The sequence below is a fragment of the Anastrepha ludens genome, chromosome 3 (assembly GCF_028408465.1).
Source record: "Anastrepha ludens isolate Willacy chromosome 3, idAnaLude1.1, whole genome shotgun sequence".
In the NCBI taxonomy this organism is placed as follows: Eukaryota; Metazoa; Arthropoda; class Insecta; order Diptera; family Tephritidae; genus Anastrepha; species Anastrepha ludens.
The window spans coordinates 78,359,113-78,377,552 of record NC_071499.1 but is presented as its reverse complement, the minus strand read 5'-3'; the positions used below and the strand labels follow the sequence as shown (position 1 = coordinate 78,377,552).

The window sequence follows — 18,440 nt, the reverse complement described above, 5'->3', positions numbered from 1 at the left end:
ATACTCACACATGCATACATCTACATACATTATCGCAACACACGACTGTAGTTGATTCTAAAGAATAATTTTAGTATCATTGAGATCAAAATAATATATTTTGCAGATTAAGAATTAGCCCTGAATAGGCATAAATCTTAGCAAACTGTTGAATATATATATATGTAGATATGTATCATTATATCTTTATAAACAAATTATAAGCAAATATAAAACAAATACAATATCCCTTAGATGAAATTAAATGTCTTTATTTACATGCATAGATTAAATCTATTGAATCAAGTCAATATAACCAGTATAAATTTAAAAATGCTGTATGTGCCATTCCTCAAGCCTATAGATATTTCAGAAGTTTCACTGATTATCGGAGTACTTATTCAGGGTTAAGCTAACGTAAATTTACCTACATAGTTGCCAGTATATAACAAAAATTAATGGTTTTTACGCATTCACAGTAATCGCATGTTTCATATACTCCCATATGTTGTTTGAGTTTTCTGCTTGGCTTGTTTGTGGTTGAAAATAATGTTAGAAGCTTAGTCTTCAATTTCAAAAGCAGCAATTGTTTGTTTTACATAAATGTGTATATAATCATGATACACGTCGATATAAAGTTTCATAAACTGGAGCCGATTTAACACACATTTTTATACCCGATCAGGCTAAAACACAGGCCAGAGGGCTGTTATTAAATTTTTGGCTTGACAATGGAAAAATGAGCATTGGTGATTGAAAATGGTTCTTATTAAAAACAAAATTCATTGTGTTCAACACACTTCTCCATTATATATATACAGGGTGGGCCATATAGCGTTTGCTTTTTGAACCACCTCTTTTTTTGAGAATGGTAACACAAATGACATGTCAAATGTGTTCATAATTTACTTAAAGGTTTCCCATTTACGAAATGGGACGCTATACGCTTGAACAAAATTGGGAAATATTGAAAACCAATTTCCGAAGTGGTGAGTCTTCTTCTTCTTTTCTGATTTTCACATCGGTGGCTACGTCAATAAGCAAAATTGACGGATTTGCGGCTCAGAAAATCAACACGTTACTGTAGAGAAGCAAATGCATCCACAACGAGTCACTGTTTGGTGCGGTTTTTGGTCTGGCGGCATCATCGGGCCATTTTTTTTCGAAAAAGAGCGAGGAGCCGCGGTTACAGTAAATGGCGAGCGTTACCGTGACATGCTCAACGAGTTGTTTGCAAAAATTGAAGAGGATGACATGGACGACATTTGGTTTCAACAAGACGATGCAACTTGTCACACTGCCAAAGCTACACTCGAACTTTTGGCTACCGCTTGTGAAAACCGAATAATCAGCCGAAATTCCGATATCAATTGGCCGCCTCGGAGCTGTGATTTAAGCCCGTTGGACTATTTTTTGTGGGGAGCCGTTAAGGAAAAATACTATACGAACCATCCAGAGACGATTGGTGCTTTAAAACACGAAATCGAAGTTGCCATTCATGAAATTGGAGCCCAAACAGTCGAAAATGTGCTTAAAAATTGGGTTGATGGAATGGTCTACTGTAAAGCCAGTCGTGGCAGTCATTCGATATTATATTATATTACATTGATAAATGACAGTGTTCAATCTGCAAAATACAAAAAAAAACGTTTAAAAAAGTTCCCTCTGTGAATTCCGAATGCTAATCACGCACCAACCCATTCGGCTACGGCGGCCGCCACTTCTCCATTAGCTTAAACCAATTTTCGCAGCAATTTGTCTAGTCGCGTGTCCAGGGCGCTTTTCAAATTGAGTGGGATCCAGCTTGCGTTGAACCACAAGGTGATCATTGATCAAAATCTTATTGGTACTCATCATATTAATGGCTAAGTATATCGCAATCTCGCAACGTGTCACTTGGTGTTTTCGCTGAATCATTTCTTTTCATTTTCTGGCACAACAACCGCTTTTACTACTGTGGGCAAAAAGTAAGGGGAATTTATTTGTCAAACTTCGCGGGATTAAAATTACGCTCTAGTTATTTTTTTCATGAGTTGGCAGCACTGTTAATAGCATCTGGGCCAACTTTCATGCGATAGAGAGCATTTTTCGATTTTTACAATGTCTGATTTGATTGAGCAGAGAAGTGCCATCAAATTTTGTTTGCGGAATGAAATTTCGGCTGCGGAAACGTTTAGCATGTTGCAGAAGGCATTTGGTGATTCGACCATGTCGCAGAAAAATGTTGAGAAGTGGTACAAAGACTTCAAAGAGGGTCGAGAACGTGTTGATGACTTGGAGCGCTCCGGACGACCATCGACGTCAACAGATGACCAACACGTCAATTAAGTGAAGGAGTTAGAGCTCAAAAATCGTCGGCTGACTGTTAAAGACCTTACTGATATGATCGAAATATCAGAAGGATCTGTGAAAACCATTTTGAAAGACCATTTGGGCCTACAAAAAGCCAAATCTCGTTTGGTACCGAAAACTCTCAATTTCTTGGAAAAACTCGTCGCGTTGATGTGTGTGAAACAATGCTTTCAGATTATCAGGACAAGCTCAAATGCATCATTACGGGAGATGAGACTTGGATTTATGCTTACGACCCTGAAACAGCCGACCAATCAAGCGAATATCGTGCTAAAGGCGAGGCCAGACCGAAAAGAGCACGTCAAAGTCGTTCAAAAATAAAGGTCTTGATGACAGTTTTTTTCGATTTTCGTGGTGTGATGCACTATGAATTCCTTCCACCTGGCCAAACTGTTAATAAGGAATATTATTTGAGCGTTATGCGTCGTTTACGTAAAGGAATTCGTCTAAAAGGACCAGAATTATGGGCCAACAACTCTTGGTTTTTGCATCACGATAATGCACCGTCTCACACTGCACTCGTTCTTCGTGATCATTTCGCCAAAAATTCCACGCTTATCGTTCCGCAACCACCGTATTCGCCTGATTTGGCTCCGTGTGACTTCTGGCTATTCCCAAAACTCAAGAGACCACTCCGGGGAACACGTTTCGAGTCGATTGAGGAGATAAAAGCTGAATCGAAGAAGGTGGTGATGGCTATACCGGGAATGGACTATTTGGCATGTTTCGGGGATTGGAAAAGTCGTTGGCATAAGTGTATTTCATTGAGAGGGGATTATTTTGAAGGGTATGAAATTGATTTACAAGAATAAATAAAGATTTTTCATTTTACAACCAAATTCACCTTACTTTTTGCCTACAGTAGTATACGACCATCACAAAATTCGTCGGCAAATAGCGATAACAAGAAAACTCGTTGCACCATTTTTTCCGGTGCTAAAGGATAGTGCCTACTTGCTGTATCGAGACTTTAACTACCCGGTGCATTCTTGCTTCGTCAAATAACATAAATGGAAATGGAAAGGCGATTTAGCCATTTCTGTCTGTCCGTTCGTGCTTTCGTGAATTCGATAACTGGAGTGAAAATTGGAATTTAGGAACGAAACTTGGCTTGTGACCCTAGTTAGATGGGTATTGTAAACGGACATTAACGACCTTATTCTGTGCATTTGGCAAATTCAACATTTTGCTTATTTATCACGATTGACTATTTATCGAAATTTTGGTGTTCTGTGTCATAAATAAAAAACAGTTTTCTTGCTTAAGTGCTACTCCCTGATTATTTTATAAAGTTGTGTGTACCATTTTGTTAAAAAGGAAGAAGTTATTTTTACGCAATCGCCGTAGCCTAATGGCTTGGACACGAAACATCATTTTTTCGGCAGAAAAAAAACCATAAAATCTCAGACCCTTCAGAGTGTTTAATTTGGTTCAAAAGGCATGTTGATCAGATAACTCGCTGTTGTCGTGTACTCCGGAGATCTTCATGTGCAACTTGATGGCTCTCATTGATTTTAAAGGGTCCTTGCCAATGATCACTTGCGCTTGTTGAATAGATTCTGCAAGTCGGACAGTATCAGCCAGTTCGTTGTGTTTTTGGCGTTTTGCAACAGATTCTGCACGGCGAACCAAGGCAAAATAACTTGCGCACTTAAAAAAATTTGACAATTCTGAATTGATGTGATTTGCACATATAGTGAGGATAACTGCAAACCTAAAAGTAAAGGTTTCGGGAAGTTATAACCGCATATATGCATGTCCTCAAATATCGTATGCACCCTGTACGCATGTCCAAAAGCCCTTTACACAACCTACTGATATGACCTGGAATTAAATCATACCAATTGTTCAAATACCATTTTTCACTGAATTAATAATATTGGGTATGGGAATAAGTTTCCGTTCTTTCTTAGCCAATGTTTGCAATGCTCTCGTAAGAAGTAAACCGTTCTTCAATAAGGGCTGACTAGATCGGAACAGATGGTAATCCGAAAGCGCAATGTCTGACGAGTACGGTGGGTGGTGTAAGATTTCCCAATTCACCCCCTCTAAATATGATATTTCTGGACTGATTAAGTAACGTGTGGCCTGGCGTTATCATGCAGCAAAATCAGTTTGTTATATCTACAGTCCCATTCCGGCCGCTTTTCGTTGACAGCTCAATTCAAACGCATTAGCTGCAGTCGGTAACGATCGCCAGTGATGGTTTAAGATGATTTAAGGAGTTTATAATAGATGACACCCTTCTGATCCCACCAGATGCACAACTTAACCTTTGAAGCATGCATTTTTTTTTTGCTGGGTTGAGTAGCTTCAAATTTTTTGCATTGCCACCTTGGAAACTGCGAAACCACTCTTTATAAGTTGTGTTTGATGGAGAGCGATTACCGTAAATATTTATCAATAGACGACACGTTTCAGCTCCACTTTTCTTTAAAAGGTAATAATGAAGCATGACTTCCCGCAAATGCTGTTTTTTTGGAACGAACAGAGGCATTTTTGACGTTAGATGAAAAAGGATCTGTACGCTTCAAACGAATGTCAACTACTGCGATCGAGACCTCATATATACCTCATCAAACCTATCTGCAGCAAAACCTATTTGACGAGGGCGAAATCGTATTCCCATACCAATACATTCATACCTACATAAATCCCTCTAAGCAGAACAACTTGTGGGCCTTAGAGTAAATATGATAGTTATGTTAGTTATAGAGATACAGTTATAGAGGTACACACAAGTGCTGGTAAAATACATGCATTCTATAAAAAATTACAGAGATGTTGTCAATAAAATATAAATTATTTGTTATGTACACAAATTTTTCATTGCCTTCAAAGCAGCTCCTTTTTGAAATAATAGGTGTATTCCCTTTGATGTCTTCTATCTAGCGAGAATGGGAGCCTTAACATATGACCACTTGTGATTTGAAAAGAAAAAAAAAGAGAGATTATTATCAGGTGGGCACAGGAATTATTTCATACTTTCTGTTCAGTTATTGGGGAGTTATCGTGGTGCAAAATTCAACAATCTGACCTAAGAAGGTACAAACCGCGGCGAATAATATTTTACCATAACAATATTTTAACCGGTTTTGACTAATTTCCTTTTTATGTATTTATTTTTATAACAATAACCATATAAATCTATATTTTAAACTCTATACAAAAATTAGAACAATTTTACAAAACTTTCATCACACCATAGTTTTTCATTTTTTCTCTATATAAAAAAAAAAATGTCGTGCACTCGATATATTGAGAAAATTATAAAGAAAAACTTAAAACAACAAAGGGAACTTTTTTACGATTCAAACTTGTGCTTTATTATGAGAAAACTGATTTAAAAAAACTAAACTTCATACCTAATATCTTCCCAGGGACAAAATAAAACCATGGAATTGGGGATGTGGAGTTTTCCTAATTTTTGTACAAAATTCGAAGATTGGATTTATTTTGTTTTTATTAGACAATGGGCTTTAAAAAATAAAAATAAATTTATTTGCCTTACGAGTGGCGACCGCTATTAGAAAAAAATGTTTCTTCATTTTGGTCTTTCACCCAGATTCCCAACTAAGTTCTCCGAATTCCGACGCAAACATTAATTTTGGTTTTGAATATCATACTTTTATTTAATAAGACAGAAATACGTCTGAGTGGAGGATATAACATTTGGAGTAAAATTGGGATATATGGGTCATTTTATATTTCAAGTCCATCTTTTAAATGTGTCCCGATTTGAGCCTAAATGTGGCAGAAAGATGTCCGCACGAATAATTTTTAACCACTAACTGATGCTATTATGTTTCATTAACTCCTTCAGGACCTTCCTTACTTTTTCAAAAATAATTTTTTATGTGTCAACAAACGAGCATTTGCGGCAAGTTTTACTCCCCTATTTTATTTTACATAGTTTGAGCTGTGATTTGGGGATGAAAGACAAAGAATATTTTGGTTGAAAGAAACGCTTACTTGACCATCAAGCAATTGACTTAAGCAATTGTAGGCCAAATAGGGCTTGAAGATTGATAGACAATATCATAAAAAACCCACAAAATGGCGACTGAAAAGTTGCTCTTCGACGAAGGTTTCCTTTTTGATGTGAAGCCGGGCCAAAATATAAAAATTGTCCTTTACTTTTTGGCATAGTTTGGGTATACAGTTGTTTTCGAGGATGCCTTAAATGGGATATGGAAGCTATGGGGGAACTGAAGATAGGGGGAGTGTTACTTGAGCTTTTGCGGCTCCATTTATTTTAGCTCTATAGCTCGTGAAATTTGTTGACGTACAACAATGACTTTCAACTAGCCAACTTATGATAATTTATTCAGTCTTGTGGCACTGGCGATTCTAGGAAAGAAACAGTCTTATTGGGAAATGTTGATGCGATGCATGACTGTAGGATGAAAGTAACGTATGCTCTCAATCTACCACTTCATAAGCCCTTTAAGAGATACAGCGATCTGCTTGGCGAGTGAAATGATAAACAAAAAAACAAATTTGTTGTCCAGCTGAGAAGAAAACTCATCGCAACTCGCTTATATTATCATATTTTTAAAACAAAGATTTCAAAATTTGCAACCAAATTCAACTTAGTCGGTCAGGAGTTATGAATCAGACTTGAAAAGTATAGCTTCGAGAAAAACGATTCAAAAGTTTTCAGACGGCACACATTGGGCTGAGAGGAGTTACCTCCAAATTCAAAATAGAGATGTTTAGAAATTGTTCCCGCCATAATCCTTCGAGTACGTATATATGTCAGATTTATGGATTGGAGCCGTACAAAATGTCATTAATTTAATACCCACAACTCTTGAAGTTTTACAAAAATTCTAATTGAAAAGTCAAAATTTTGATGACAACTCGTTTTAAATTTTTATGAATTTTGTACAAAGAGCTTTGAGTTAGTTTTGAATTGGATTTGACTTGGTTTTTGTTATAAAATGCTCCACATACATACATATGTGTATATATAATTAACGCTTACGCTCATTTCGGGTGTTTGGCCGAGCTCCACCTCCTATTTGTGTCGACTTATTCATGTTGTTCTACAAATGGAGGGACCTACAGTTTCAACACAACTCCGAACGGCAGATATTTTTTATGAGGAGTTTTTTCACGGCAGAAATACCCTCGGAGGTTTGCCATTTCCTGCCGAGAGACGACCGCTATTACAAAAAACTGTTTCTATTATTTTATGTTCATGCAAGGAGAGTCGAACCAACGCACTTCGGAATGGTAGTCACGTACAAATCAATTGGGTTAGTTTTTTAAAAGAAATATGAGAAAAAGTTGTATACCAAAAATAAAGTTAAAACTGATAATTCGTAGCGCTCTTATTATTTTGAGCGACTACTCCAATCGCTCCCGCATATAAAACATGCCTATGGCTATTTGGCATAGCTCAGGCGGTATATCCTTTGCAATGCGTATAACTCCCTTCTTCAGGTCTGGAATGGTCGCGAGCTAAAGGTCATGGATCATACTTTTCACGTAGTCTCAAACAAGCCTCAAAAGACAAATGATGTCAAATCGTAACATCTCGGCGCTCATTTGACGTCGTGGTTCCCAATAGGCCCATTGTTTCTTGCGCCGTATAGCATGTAGTGCCCTCCAGTGGAAACCACATATTTAAGTCCAAGTCTATGTCATCTAATTCAGGTAATAAAAACTGACGATAATGATCACCTTTCACCGTAATAGCATTACCGGCATCATGCAAACAATGACTCGTTATAGGTGTTTAGTTTTTTAATGATATGTGGATTTTCAGTACCCCACACACAGAAGGTTTTGTTGCTATCGTATCTGTTTAAGTGAAAATATGTCTGATCTTGTTGACCGAAAAAATAATGTAATCATGGGCCCTGTCTAATGGAGGCGCATGTGAAGTGTATGGGATTTCCTCCTTACTACTTCTGTTGCAGCAGCAGGAACGCAGGGAACGTGGAGAGCGTGGAACACTGCATTTGCCATTGTCTCACTTGTGCTAGAACGCGGCATCGCTGTCTAAAATTTTACTTCTTTGTATGTCTGTCAGACTTACCTGCATTTTGGTGACAACCACACCGCATCGGGAATTAGAATAGGAATTTGAGCCCAAAGTAGCAAATCTATGATCAAAAAGTACCGGGAATGTATAATTTAAACGAACCGCACATGTGGGAACCATATTTTCTTCTTACGTTGGTAGGCCTGTAAGACATACATCTGTCATTTTTTAGCGACATCGGATCATTAGTGTCTGCCTGGCCGGCCGGAAATGTGGGCAAACATTTCTTGGATTTTGCATGATGATAACGCGCCATTGCACTTAACCCAAATTGTGTTTTATTATTTGACCAAACACTTAGTAAATACCAACGTGCAAGCATCGTATTCACCTGATGTGACCCAGTGCGACTTCTTTATGTTTCCTAAGTTGAAGTTACCACCTCGTGGAAGGAGATTTCAGTCGATAGAGGAGATCAAAGAGAATGCGGCGAAGGAGCTGAAGGACATCCCTTCGTCGGCCTAGCGGAGGCTACCTGGGCTAAACGTTGGCACATGTGTGGTGCTTCAGACGGGTCATATTTTGAAGGAGATAAAATAAATTTGCCTAAAATTTAACTCTGTTTTGCTTTATTTAAACATTCCCGGTACTTTCTGTCCATAGGGTATATCCCAATGGACCACCAGACCTAAGTAGACCCCTCTACAGCATCTTGAAGAGTCTCAACCACCATAAGCTAATCTAACCTACGTTGTTCAACTGGTTATCGCTCCATCGCTAAGTTTGTCAAGCTTGCAGTACTAATTGTCTGAAAAAAAGTTAAAGAAAAAAAATTAAAATATCACAAATAATTGCTGCATAGATGCCTTTTACACTTTAGTCACCCTATACTAGTGTATGTATTTTTGCTCGTAGCCAGAAAGTGTTGAAGTTAGCTCCTGTGTTATTCCGCTGCATCTCCGAGGGCACATAAACCGCTCCATCATAATAATCCAAGCATGTGCCATTGAATACCACTATTATAGTTATTGTTGAGGCAGAAGAGATCAGAGAACAATCTAAGATGACTCGATGTATTATATTTGATAAAAAATTAACGATTTTTAAATCCACACATCATTTTCCAATACCACTATCTACTGTACATACATACCACCGACACACAAACACAGCTGCTCTTTGAAAATATTTGTATGTAGCGTTTCTTACAAAAACAATATTATTCTCTCTGCAACCTAGACTATTCATTTTAGTCAACTCTAAGCCTAAACATTTTGTAATCTTCTTCAACCTTCCACCTTTCAGCATTTCACATTTTTCCCAGCTAAAACGATTGGCATAGATAAACTAGAAACATACATACCTACATATATATTACAAATTATCACATTACTCGTACTATACTTATTGATAGTTTAAATCGATTTTTGTTTATAAATATCAGTATTAAATGTGTTTGTAAAAAGATATTAATTTTACCTCAATAATGAAAAAAAAAAACCAAAAAATAAATAAAACAATTTGTATCTGTATACATACATACATATCTACTATTTACATACTATCTTTATATATACATACCTATATTTTTATTTTGATGTTAACTATATGAAATGAGATTTGATACTACCAAAACCCCTGTGTATTGTTGTTGTATAGGTTCATGGTCAGCATCGACAAGTCCGGCCCGTTCGCCTTCGCCTTCTCGTTATGGTGGCCATTATTCGCGCAGTAGGCGTACAGAACTGCCTTTTCCCACATATGGGACAACAAGTCTATGTCAAAGATCACGTTCGCCGAGTCCCGCTCGACTTCAGGAGATGCGTGAACGAGATAGACTTGGTTATGGGATTGATATGGGTACAAAAACAAAACAAAAAAAAAATTAAAATGTGTTTTATTCTAAAAAATTTTCAAAATCTTTGCTAAACTATTATATTAAAAAAAAAAAGAAATATAATAATAATAAAAATAGTAATTGAAATTGATAATTAAATAACTCAAAAATAACACAAATTAACATAATTTAACAACCGTTCTCTCATTCATCGCATCTTCTCATCTGTTGCGTTTGTCTACAGTCTCTCATGTTTTTTAATCGTAAATCAAACTAAAACTGCATACATACATACCTACATACATTATCGTTTGTCATATGCGTGCATACAAATCTGCATACTAACAGCTAGCACTTACACAAATATACCTACATACATACATGTATGTACAAAATACTCATACAGATGCTACAGTTTTTTCTAAAACTAATACTCTTTAATACCTGTGAATCTACATTTGTACATACTAATACATGGATGTCGGCTCACTTGTACAGTGCTTACTCGTATGTGCCTCAATACATTATACGTATACATGAACTTTTACACACAAACAGATATATAAACATATGTACTTATATGTATTTAGGAATGATTGAATGAATGGTGTCCTCAGTGTGATAACACTTCCATGTTGTCTAGGTTATATTATATTTAATATTTGTATTTAAGGAAAATTATACACCGAGTATATACATATGTATTTGTTATGGATGTAGTAATTTGTGTTAAGAGAATAATTTTTCTTTCGTCTCTCCACACTTCGAATTCACTACAGCGAAATATTATAATACGAATAATTTTTCTTTCGTCTCTCCACCACTTCGAATTCACTACAGCGAAATAATACGAATAACGACTCCTTAGTTCCTCAAATTGTCATAATGCAAATAACCATAGTAAAATTTCTCTATAGCGCATAGCTGTTTTATGAATTTCTCTTCATTATGTAAAAAAGGGTTGTGACTCAAAGAATTTTATTTACTTTTTATATGAGAGATTAACAGGCCCATGGTGAAAAGATATTTAGAGGTGTACTACCTAGCAGGCCGGTATTCGGCTCTGAGCGAATTTGGCAGATATGCCGACGTCATTCGTTTTGTGTTTCGCTAAGCTAAACCTAAATTTTGTAAAACACAAAACGATTCACGTAGAATCCATACGCCATACCTAACGAGCAAACCTGGTATCTTTCATCCTTGTAACAGGCCAATATTGGCGAGGCCACAAAACTCATACGGGTGCATTGAGATTTTGATCTTAACTGGAATATCTCGCAAAGCTTAAAATCTCTTTTCAGCTCAAATGAGGTAAAAACTCTGAGCACCATAGAGACAGATCACCAGGAAAAGTAGGTGTTCAAAACAAAGCAAAAAGAAGAGTAAAAGTGAACCCCGCCTTTGGAATTCTTAAATTAAGGAATTCCTGAATTAAATAGACATGAACGCTGTGCGTCTTGATGTTGTTCCACAAATGGAGGGGCCTTCAAATTCAAGCCGACTCCGAACGGCAGATATTTTTATGAGGAGTTTTTTCATGGCAGAAATACACTCGGAGGTTTGCCATTGCCTGCCAAGGGGCGACCGCTATTAGAATAATGTTTTTCTTAATTTTGGTGTTTCACCGAGATTCGAGCCTACGTTCTCTCTGTGAATTCCGAATGGTAGTCACGCACCAACCCATTCGGCTACGACGGCCTCTTACAAATGCTTAGCCAGGCACAAATACACCAAAATTCTCCAATTTCACTATTCCGATTTCTTTATATTTCTTTTCTGTTAAAAGAAGAAGAAGCATGAATGGCTATTTTACAACAGACAACTTTTCACCTCGCTGTGGCGAAATATCAAAGGCTCGTTTTTGCGAAAATTCATCAACAAATATATCTTAAAAATATATAACACGAAAATCTTGTTAAAAAGTTATTGTGAAAAGAAATCAGCAACAAAAGCCATTTTCAAGCCGCCTTTCGCACCTCACTACACCTGGAATAGTACATAAAATAGCAAAAGTAGAAGTTCTTGAGTGAATTCTTAAGTTTATTTCAACAATGAAATTAGCATATGTATGTATGTAGTTAGGATTATACGATTTAAATAAAAAATGCGCCGTTTTTGTCGATAGTTTTTGCCCATTTCGTAGGCACTTTTCTAATGTCCTGCAGTTACATATGAAGGCCTTCGCATAGTTAAGGATTTGTGTGCGAAGCTTCTTTTATGGCAGAAATTCATTAGGAGGTTTGTTATTATCCGCATCTTCTTTGTAACTCAGTTTTTTTATGATCTGATGTGTCATGCCCATTGTGAACGATTCTAAATCAAGCGCTCCAAGTATTTCGGACACTGTAGTAAATTTTTTCGGATAATTCATTTATTTTTGGCTTGAGTATAATAAAAAGTGAACTTAAAAATTTAGATGATCAAATGAATAATGTTAAGAATTATTTACTGTGGAAAATTTTGGTACAGCACTTTTGAAATATCTTTGGTTCCTTTTAATATATAACTCTTTTTTTTAGCTTTTTGGCATAAAACATACTTTTTAAAAAAGCTTTTCCGGAAAAAAATTATTTTTGTTCAAAATCTAATTTAAAATTTTTACAATGTTTGTAAATATACTTCGTCCTAAAAAACTAGAAAAAAACGAAAAACCTAATTAATATTTTTAATTTATTTAATAAAAACATGTATACTTTTAATATTAAAAAAAAAAATTTATTTATTATTTAATACAAAAATTAACATTTTTAATATAATATTTTGAATGTATTTAATTTTTATTTTTATTTATATTTTTAGTGTTAAAAAGAGCCTAAGACATTTCACTTTGAAAAACTCCATAAACAAATTTCCCAGATTGAATAAATGTCTAAGTTAAAAAAAAAAAATTATGAATTATTTTGAGTTGACTTCCCATTTTACTCAAGCCTACAAATAAATTACTTTTCAAAAAAATGTTCGACAATGTCCAAATTACTTGGAGGACCAAACATAGAATAACTCATCGGTAATGAGATTCTAATCTGAAAAATAAGTTCAGTTGCTAACTAATGAGTTAGAAAAATAATTTCGTTTTATATTTGATTAAACTTCCTTGGCATATCGACTTATAAAAAAAATTATAATAGCAATAGATTAGTGTTGCAAAATTATTATTATTTTTTTTTTTTTTTGTTAGATATGCACCCCGAGTTTGACCTCTGTCTGTTGTTAGCCTATGACCACATCAAATAATAACTGAAGTACAGGTTGCTTTGGATGTTCATATATTTATATTTCATTGATGGATTATATGGTCACCATCATAGCAATGATGAGCTTTTTATGTATTTTTTTCAAATTCCGCTCTCCGGTATGGAAGCGATGGGTGATAAGCAAATATTCTGCAACATTGCCTCACTGCTTCAATCTCTGAATTTTCATTATTATCCATTACACCAAAAAATGGTGCATTTGACCGGCACATGACATACACCAAGAAAAAGTAACGTAATTTTATTCACCTCAGGGGCTAAGACAACAGTTCAATCGGACTTATTTTGGTATTGCTATCAATTATTCTTCTCAGTCTTAATATTCTAAGCTCCGAACAATAGGTTTTGAGCAGTGGTACACATTCGATTTGGAATATTTTTAGTATTTTTGTGTAAAGCATCGTCTACTAGATTCTTTGGAATTCTGAGTCAGCTTTTAAGAATTTATAATAGCGGCATATAAGTGTGTCTAGTGCGAAGTGCTCTCAAAAATAGGCGACTTTTTATTTTTCTGCAAACAATTTTTATTAAGTCTACATTATCTACTTTGTCCTCTGCAGGGTAATCCTCCACCCTGTTTTAATATAGTTGTACTAGCACTTTTTCTAGATCTCGAAACACTTGTAACATGCGTTTTTTGGTATGACCAGTGATGGCATTTCCAGTGATGTGGTCTTTATCTCCCCAGTTGTGGCAAATCCCCATCCTTTCGTTGGTGAGATGTGGTTAATGGAGTTGTTTTCTGGGTATGTGAGTTGGCGCATTATAATGTTAAAGTATTGGCCGTGCGACCTTTCAGTAGGAACTCAGGATACACCACGCCTTAGTAATCGAAAATAACCTTCACAATTACTGAAATTTAGTGAGGTTTTTCCGAATTGACTCTTTAGAACAGTATTATTGAGATGATTTGGATTTTAGCTTTGAAGTCATAACCATATATCCGCGCTTCGTCACCCGTTACGACTCTTTCAAGCAATTCTGTATTGTAAAACATGTCTAACCCTTGTACGAGTATCTGTAAAAAAAAACTAAAAATACGAAATGGCATCTTACAATAAGTTAAGAACATTTGTACCAACTTAAAAAACCAACCGAAAATAGATATACGAAGCCTTCAAAATTTGGAAAGCCACATTTTTCAGAAAACTGCTTAGACATGTGAGTATGTAACCCGATATCACTGATGTGACTAACTTAAGCATATTCATTATCGATTCTTTGAAGCCGATTCTCTCTTACTTTTTTACAAATATCGACCGGAATGTTAATGGTTATCGCTTTTGGTATTTTACTGAACTCCTATAACTAAATTGCGGTGCTTCAATTTATCTGAAGACTCCACTTCTTGAGTTACTTTTGTATAATAAGTATATGTGACAAGTTAGTTACACAAAATTCGCCAGAATGACGACTGAGTGCTTTCTAACTATTGAGAGCAGCGTAGATATTTTTGACACTTCGACCGCCAGTGACTCAGAGACGTATTGAATAGTAAATATGTTAACTCAAATTTATTCGGTCTAGTGCGCACAGCCTCTCGACTCTCGATACTCGTATATTTACACATATTCCTCAAGGCAATTCAGTATCAGTTTCAGTGAAAAACCTCGTTAGTATTGGATACTTACTTTATAGACATAGCAGCGGCGTTCTTTGTTTTTGTTTTTTGCTTGATGAACCGTGATGACGGTTGCCATTTGTTTTTGCGCAAAGTGTAATAAAATAATGACTAGTTTTTGAAACATTGGAGAACGATGAGAGGAGTCGGTTTAGTCATGTCTGTCTGTCCGTCCGTGCGCATAATAACTCTAACCAAAATGTATATATTTCAATGAAACTTGGTACACATATTACACTTCATCCGAGATAGCTTGGTATTTAAAATGGCCGGAATCGGTCAATAACCAAGACCACCTGTCATATACGCTAATCTTCAAAAAGAAAAAAAACTTGTTATCTGGTATAAACAATGGAAAATTATTAAAATAATGAGTTAACTTTAGTAAAAAAAAATAATAAATTTTTGAAAAATTTGTATATGTGCCATTCCTACTTTTGACTAAATGTGAGTATCCCAATAATGACTTAATAAAACTCGCCAAAATTTCGATACGACATGAATATTATTCATATCATAAAAAAGACCACACCCACTGTTTTATGTTATGACCAAAGTTCCGTTCTTCTCCCTGATGTAGCAAACAATAGCTCTCGTTGTCTATGAATTTGTTTAATTCCAAAAATTAATACCCATCCCAAATTAAATTTTGCTTAAATGTGCGCGGGTATATAAAATTCTGACCGGTTTAAATTCATTAAAGCAAAAGTGATAAATAATATATATAAATGTAAATGTAATTGTTTTCAGCAAACATTGAATTAAATATTCAAGTAAAGAAATACTGTTTCAAGCAAATTGTATACTACCATTGCCCAAATTCCGCCCTATGCTCCAATAGGAGTTAAAGGAAAAAGTAAATAAATTGCCCAAAATTTGCTGAGAAGTAACTTTCTAATGCGCTTACTTGAAATTGTGGTGACTTGAAATTTGTTGTAAATAGTTCTAGAATAAATTTAATATCAGTACAAGTGAAAAAATAAATTTATATCAAAGCAAAAGAAAAATTGGTGTTGAAAGTGTTAAAAAACTATGCTTAAAAATATATGGCCTTCCTTGTGCCACATATTACAAATTTCGTAATAGTTTTGTTATAACTCTAGAGAGGATGTCTTCAAGTGAGTTGTTCGCCCCATTGGGAAAACAGAAGTTGTAGACCATTTTTTATTTCCTTCCTGCTGCATGACAATAATATCCTTTTAATAACAGATACTTCTCATTCCCAAAATGGAGTTTCAAAGATTTTACCAAACATTGAAATCGCGCAGTGCTAAATATTTCTTCATATTTTGCATTCAATACCCAATTATTATAGATTTTTTTTCACAGCAACAGCGCAAAGAGTCGCTGTTAGAATTTCGACTTAAGGAGACGCTTTCGTTACCACCCACCATTCCTTGTACATCTGCTTGTAAGGCCATAATATAGCTTTCACCAAATATTGCGCTTTCATATAATGTTTTCTTTATAAAATATCAAACTCCATAGTTACTTATATTATATATATGTATATATTTTGACCCTGTTTCTTGAATAGCATTACACCCATGTCTGATCTGTTCGAGAATTTTTCTCTCAAATTCTAATTTACCCACAACTGCTGTAGTGGACCTTTATTATCTACTATGCTATATGTATGTAACTAACCACTGGAATAACTTATTAAAATGCAATCACAGCAATATACATTTATTACACGCTGACAGGCATACACACATACACATATACATATATTGCATACTTACATACATATTATGCATGTATCCATTTTATACCCAGATTAATATACACATTTTTGCACATTGCATTCATTTCATTTAAAATTTTTGCAAATTGTCCCAATTATCAAATATCAAATAATAATAATGAATAATTAATTTATCATAACATTCTCTAAATGTTTCACTTTAATGTAACTAATTGTCATAACTGGTATTCGGTTTATATTCACACAACATTACTACTTACATGCATTACATTACATAATCTAAGCAATAAATAATAATAACGAACCTTTATTAATAAATTACGCCTAAAAAATGCATTGAAAATATAAAATGTTCCTACTAATACTCTTCTTTATTTGTATTTGTGTGTGTTTGTGCGTGTGCCCTCCTCTGATTGCCGCAACTAGGTGGTACTCATGTACAGTACAGTTACCCAACGCTGGCATCGCGACGTGCTGGCATGGGTCGACGTCTACCACCGACACCAAGTAAACCATCAACACTGCAGCTGAAGCCAACAAATATTAATTTTCCAAAACTTAACGCAAGTCCAACACATGTAAGTAAATTGATTTAAGCCTTTAAAAAGAAAACAGTGAATTTGAGTTGGGTTCGAGCGGAAGAGTGCGGAAGAATGGCATATAAACAGACGAGGACGCATGAATGTTAGCGCGATCTCCTTCTCCGCCAGCCTTACTTTATGTGCGAATTCTTCAAACTGATGCTAGCAAACCGTAAAAAACCAAAATCTAAATCTTAGCGAAAAAAGAAGATGCTCCTGGCGCAAATAGTATGATATTAACATACACAGCGTTAAATAACTATAGCAGCAATATGGACTTGATAATTTTTGGCAATTTATCTGATTCTTAATAAACTTTAATAATTCTTGAATGCAAAGATAAATCTTTCTCCTACAATACAAATCTTTCTCTCTGCCTTCTGTAAATTAAAAAAAAGTTCAATAAATGAACATAATGTGAGTATTTTTTAAACAAAATTTGTAGAAAAATTCCGCGTACACAGGATTATAGCTCATTGAATTCTGGCATAATAATGTGCAAGTTTCAAGTAGCTCAAAAATCGTATTGATTTTAGGCTATTTTTTCTTGCCAACAGACTTTTGCATTTTGCCCATGTAACGAATGCAAACTTTTTTATTTTTTCTTTATACGGACACCCAAGAACATCAATAAAAAAAATTCTAAAAATTCTGGTTGAAAAGTTTGAAACTTCCAAAAAAAAATTCATTTTTTGTTTTATTTTAATTTACACCAAGTCTGAAGCTTGTATGGGATTTGTAGGACAAAGAAATTTTATTAATATACATAAATATATTTTCAATAAATTAAATAAGGCACAGAATTATCAGGAGTTATAAATAAGTCCCTACACTATAGATATTTAACGCAGTGTATGTTTGCCTCCCAAGCAGAATAATCAATATGGCGTTCTTTAGCTTAGTTGAAGAGGCCAAAATGGTTGGTCTAACTACAATTGAGAAAAAAACACTGTATCTCCTATCAAACACCAAGAGATATGGCTTATTGGAAATTAAGCTACTGTTGGCTTCAAGGTTATTAAGGACTTGCTTAGAAAGCAACATAAATATCATCACCTCCTTGGTATTGTCGTGCATGCATGTAAATTATGGAACAATAAAGCCCAGAATGTGCTA

The 18,440-nt window shown here is 35.1% G+C and overlaps 1 protein-coding gene across 16 annotated transcripts in view; it reads left to right on the top strand.

Annotated features, from left to right (window-relative positions):
- LOC128858243 (voltage-dependent calcium channel type A subunit alpha-1) overlaps positions 1-18,440 on the top strand; it is a 273,728-nt gene that overhangs the window by 245,281 nt on the left and 10,007 nt on the right. For all 16 annotated transcript variants that reach the window (XM_054094347.1, XM_054094344.1, XM_054094345.1 and 13 more), the window contains 2 exons: positions 9,983-10,183; positions 17,170-17,321. In XM_054094347.1, the coding sequence (XP_053950322.1) occupies positions 9,983-10,183; positions 17,170-17,321 (353 nt within the window). The remainder of the gene's footprint in view (positions 1-9,982; positions 10,184-17,169; positions 17,322-18,440) is intronic.